A 5000-nucleotide genomic window follows, 5' to 3' on the forward strand; every position below is an offset into this window, starting at 1 on the left:
GAGGAATTGCCCTCAGGCGAAAAACAGTAAACGAAAAATGTTATCAGTTTAAAATTAAACAACTTTTATGTCTTCAACGGTGTGACCGAAACACGAGCAAACATGGTTTGGCAAAGATAACTTCCATGGAAACGACATAAACAAATAAATATATTTCATGCCTAAAATAAGCTTACCTCTTTTGACTTTCTCGTTGGAAACAACTCGGAACTACTGTTTAGTTTTTCTGTTGAGTCCATGTTGAGCGTGAGATCTTAATCATCAAAAGGTCCAATAGAACTTTTCCTTCACCGCCGAATAAACTCAGAAACAAAGAGCTCAAACGCTTGAATCAAATGAATCAAATGTGTTCGAAGGGGAGCATGCGCACTCATTTTGCCGCGGTGTCCACAGGGCTGGTGTTATGGTGATTTTCACCTTGCTTATTTATTTATTTATTTTTTTTAGTTCAATATTTATCCAGGGGCATCCAATTTCGCAAAGCTAGTTTAAATGGAGCCCTGACACAACATAAAAACAAAGACATTTAAACATTAAAAACTAGACAAATAATTAAGTTATAAAGGCAACATGTACCGCATGCGTTACTGTTTAAGATGGCGCTTTTGTTTGATTTTAAATTCGCTGAACGAATTTTTTTTTCGGTCTTAATAGCGAATTTATAAACTGTTGTACCCAACTACCAATTAGAGAGCAATACCGCTGTTGATAAGCAAATGAAGAGATGCGATGCCTTGCAAACCCCGGAGATGTTTATAGCGCGTGCTCCTGCAGCGGTCACAGCAAAACGAAAACCTGAAATAAAAGTCTAGCTCACGCTACACCAACCTAAAAATAATGGAAACCACTGCTTGATTTCTATGTTGAGGAGTCACTCTTGTTTCGTACATCTATAACAAAACGAGAACCCAGAGTTTAGTTAAGGTAATTCCTTAGTATTGCATTGCGCATCCCTACTGCGCACGATTTTCGCGTCATTAGCGCGCGCACATGAGCACGTGCGCATAGAAAACATAAGAAATTTTCGCTCAAACTAATCCCGATAGCGAAATAAATGCTCCTTTTCTCTCATCAGGTATTTGCTAAGAACAGTCTAGTAAAGAACATATTTGAAGAAGAAAAAAAGTTTTATAGTAGATCTTTTTTTTTTTTGGAAAACAGTTCCGTACTGGTTGTATTTTACCCAAGGCGAGGACTTCAAGCTAACCACGGAACTGTCCCAAAAAGTGCACTATTCCCACAACCAGGGAATCAAAGACGGCGTAAATGAAGCAATACTGCTTATGTAAATAAAAGAAGCTTTATTTTCAAAATAAAATTTTGTGTCTTTGAAGTAACCAAGACTTGATTCTGTATGAAGGTGATTCGAATTTTTAACGCGAAAACAGTAAAAATACCCCATTTTAAGAGCCTGCTGACGCGTAAACAAGCACGGTGACCCCATTTTTTTATTGCATGTTTTTAATGTTCATATCATGAATGTTAATTATGCCAAGTTTCCAAAATAGTTTGATAGTAGAACAATTTCAAGGGAATTACCTTAAGTTCATAGAATTCCCCGATAGAAACAGCTGCCTGAATTGAATAGAACTCCGTGTGTAGGGGGCAAGGGCCGAACGCGAACAGGCTTTCTATTGTGTCATTCCGACAGGTTTGCTTCATGCTAAGGGATTGATAAATCACTCTTTTCACGCAAGTTTCTCTTTATTAAACCACTAGTATGGAACCCAAAATAAGGCTAGCGTCAACGGCAAATGAAGAAATCACTCGTCTGGAGCTAGGAAGATGCTGAAAACGGTGTGAGCATATCTTAATTATGAACCTGGATTTTATGAACATACAACCACCTTCATAAACTATATCACTGTTTAGTAAATACTAAAACAATGGATAGCGTTGAACGCGCGCGCTGATTGGCTACTCAAACTCGGATGTCCTTTCTTAGTATTCAACACATTGTGACAATGACCAAATATGGTCATAGTGCGCTGGATATTCGTCGTGCGTACTCAACGTATATCTGCGATGTACGTAATTTTGTCTGTCGCGGAGAAAAATGGTAGTTTTCCCCGCTTTTTTCCCCAATAAACGAAGTAAATTGTGCTTTGTCATCAATGCGTTGATTAACAAAACAATTATCCTGCTCAATCTTGCGGAATATCGCCTGATTTTAGCCAACTCAGGCTACGGCCTCGTCGGCTAAGTATCAGGCGATATTCCCCGCGATTTCGCAGGATAATAGTTAACAATTCACCTCCGAGCAATTCGCGCAGAATTTTGCGCCCGCAAATGCTGTAATCTTTGCAGGAATAAATGGCTTAAAACGATCTTTTTGTGCTATCTCACCGTTTTAGTATATACCAAAACAACTATTCACCTCAGTGTCGGTGGCTAGTGGCTAATGGTGGATATTAACCGAGCCGCGAAGCTGCACCTCCACTTCAGTGAATAGTTGCTAAATATCACGAAAGCTTCCGAATTTCCTTTTTCGGAAAGAAAGAGAACTTTATTTGTTCACTTACCAGTCTAAGAGCGCTACTTTCTGAAAGAACTTTGTAAGTTGTTATTACAGGCTGAAAGCGAAAGAAGTCTGCAAATTAGACACGAAAAACGCACATTCTACATACTTTTCTCCGGTAGTAAAAGCACAAACTTAGCACAGTGGTCCTGCGATAATAACACAGTCACCTATCGGACACTGAAAACTAAAGAGATCAAAACGCAGACAATTTAAGAGTTGAAACTAAACTTAAGGAGAAATGGAGGTAGTCTCAAAAATGAGGGACACTCATTTTTCGGTGACCAATTTTCCTCCTCCATTGAGTCGAAACAAAAACCCATAAGGATTGAAACGTGTAACGGCCCCTTGTGTACTGGGAAACAAGCTTCGGAATATTCAATTTGCTAAGTACCATATTTGGAAAAACAAGAGCGAGGGGTTTCCAAATATGGTACTTAGCACTGAAACATTCAACCAATCAGTTCGCACTGAATATTCGGAAGCTGTGAGCGCGCGTTACACGTTTCAACCCTTATGGGTTTCTGGTCAAAACCAATTTAAGTGCTTCACGCAGTATCACAGTTTTCCGCTTTTAAAACTTACGGACTACAACTAACATGCACCTAACCTGTTTCTTTTCCTCGATGAGCTCCATGATTGAAGGCTCACCATCCTGCTCACCATGTTGATCCTGTTTTTCAGGTTCAACAACAACAGGTGACTCTGCAGTGTCAGCCTTATCACTCATTTTCTTCTTTCTCTTCTCCTTTTTCCTCTCCTTTTCATGTTTTTCTTTTGTTTCTGATTTATCTTTACGATGTTTTCGTTTCGATTCTCTGCCGTCTGTTTTCTGTGGGAGAAAAGCAATTCCATGATTATTGCCCGTTAAAGAACTCTCACATGACGTCACAAGGACCAATGGTTAGCGTCACTAAGTCCCACCTATCTGGTTTCAAAATTCTCCGTTTTCATCTCGGCGAAAAGCAAACTAAATATTTTTCAAATTCATCAGAGTTTTCGTATTGGTTAAATAACTTACAAAAAGTAAAAAGATTAAAGGCGCTGTTAACCTGTGCAATTTTTCGAGCAACTTGTCACGCAACGCTAAGGCGAGACAAGTTGCACGAAACATTGCCCAATATAACACCTTGTAACGGCCAAATACGTTTGGAGACAAGTTGAAGAAACCGTTGCGAAAAGTAGAATTTAGTTCTACTTTCTGCAACGCTTCACACCACGTTGCAACAAATTTTTCAGGTATTATGCAGTGTAACATCTTTCCTGCAACTTGTGCCCCAATGTTTTGCGGCACCAGCCAATGAAAATGTTTCATTCACCTCATGTGATCATCGAAACCGAGACAAGTTGCATGAAACGTTGCCTCATCAAGCACCTTACTTCGCAAGGTGAGAACTCGATTTTGTCGTAACAAGTTGCAGGAAAAATTGCCGAGAGTAACTGCGAGTGTAACTGCTGCTTATAAAATTCTCAAAAAATTTGAAAGGCATCGTTTCCAAAGTCCTCGTTTTGTTTTACCACACTTCTCTATTTTCAAAAGTTTATTACGCGCTGAATCGCGAGGCCTCGACCCAAGCCCCCACTCGTTTTTCATACGCAGTTGTTTTCGTTTTCCCGACTATCTGGGAGCCTGGAACAGCCTAAGAGCACATTTGCTGTGATGGGGGCTAAGAGCACAGTGCAATCCAATCACTGGGTCATGTTTCTCAGTCCCATTGAAACCTGATTTCTATGGACGCTTTCTTTGCAACCAATCACGTTGTCAAAGTTTCTTCGAGGACTCCAAAGCGTTATCAAGGTGGTGAAATTACGCTATCGAGCTTACCTCGGATTGCAATGGTGAAGGTGGCGTTTCAGCAGCTGGATTATTTGGTAAAGTTGTCTTAGGTGTTTCAGTAGGCTAAGATTAAACCAAAACTAAGTTAGTCGAATAATACAACTTACAAACCGAATAGCCCTTATGCGTGATGACGTTTGACTAGCTGATTTGACCACCACCAAGCCTCGAATTCATGTCCAGTTGATGTGAATTATTTTGTCCAAACGAGGCTTGGTGGTGAATAGGCCATTTTCGATATATTAAATATTCAGCTTGAAAGTGAGGCAGTGAGGACAAAGACAATAGAAACACGTGGGAATTATTGTGAAAACTACTCACATATCATCCACTTTCCTTTGTCTTTGTCCTCACTGACTCGCTATCAAGCTAAATTTTAATACATCGAAAAAGGCCTATTTTTCAGCATATGCCGTCCTCATGCATAGGGCCTATTCCTATTACTTTTAGAGCAGTTTTCGATTGAGTGTCGAAAGTAATTGGCGAATTGCTTTGGTTTTGCATTACTTCACTCAGTGATTGGTTCAAAATTCTCGCGCCACTTTTTCAACCAATCAAAAGTGAAACCCAAACCAATCGTGGCTCGTGCGTGCACATTTTCCCGCGCTTTGTGTCGGCTAAGTGTAATTACTTCGAGGCTTGATT

General features: G+C 39.9%; 1 protein-coding gene and 1 long non-coding RNA gene across 2 annotated transcripts in view; both read right to left on the reverse strand.

The window, feature by feature from the left end:
- LOC138024892 (uncharacterized) overlaps positions 1–232 on the reverse strand; it is a 903-nt gene extending 671 nt beyond the window's left edge. The window contains exon 1 of the long non-coding RNA XR_011127083.1: positions 177–232. This is a non-coding gene — a long non-coding RNA (uncharacterized lncRNA). The remainder of the gene's footprint in view (positions 1–176) is intronic.
- The window catches only part of LOC138024890 (AP-3 complex subunit delta-1-like), a 64417-nt gene that overhangs the window by 19926 nt on the left and 39491 nt on the right, over positions 1–5000 (reverse strand). The window contains exons 35-38 of the mRNA XM_068872085.1: positions 4344–4418; positions 3129–3350; positions 2523–2573; positions 829–890 (exon numbers count right to left, since the gene is read on the reverse strand). Coding sequence (XP_068728186.1) covers positions 829–890; positions 2523–2573; positions 3129–3350; positions 4344–4418 — 410 coding nt within the window. The remainder of the gene's footprint in view (positions 1–828; positions 891–2522; positions 2574–3128; positions 3351–4343; positions 4419–5000) is intronic.

The sequence above is a fragment of the Montipora capricornis genome, chromosome 11, assembly GCF_036669925.1.
Source record: "Montipora capricornis isolate CH-2021 chromosome 11, ASM3666992v2, whole genome shotgun sequence".
Classification (NCBI taxonomy): Eukaryota; Metazoa; Cnidaria; class Anthozoa; order Scleractinia; family Acroporidae; genus Montipora; species Montipora capricornis.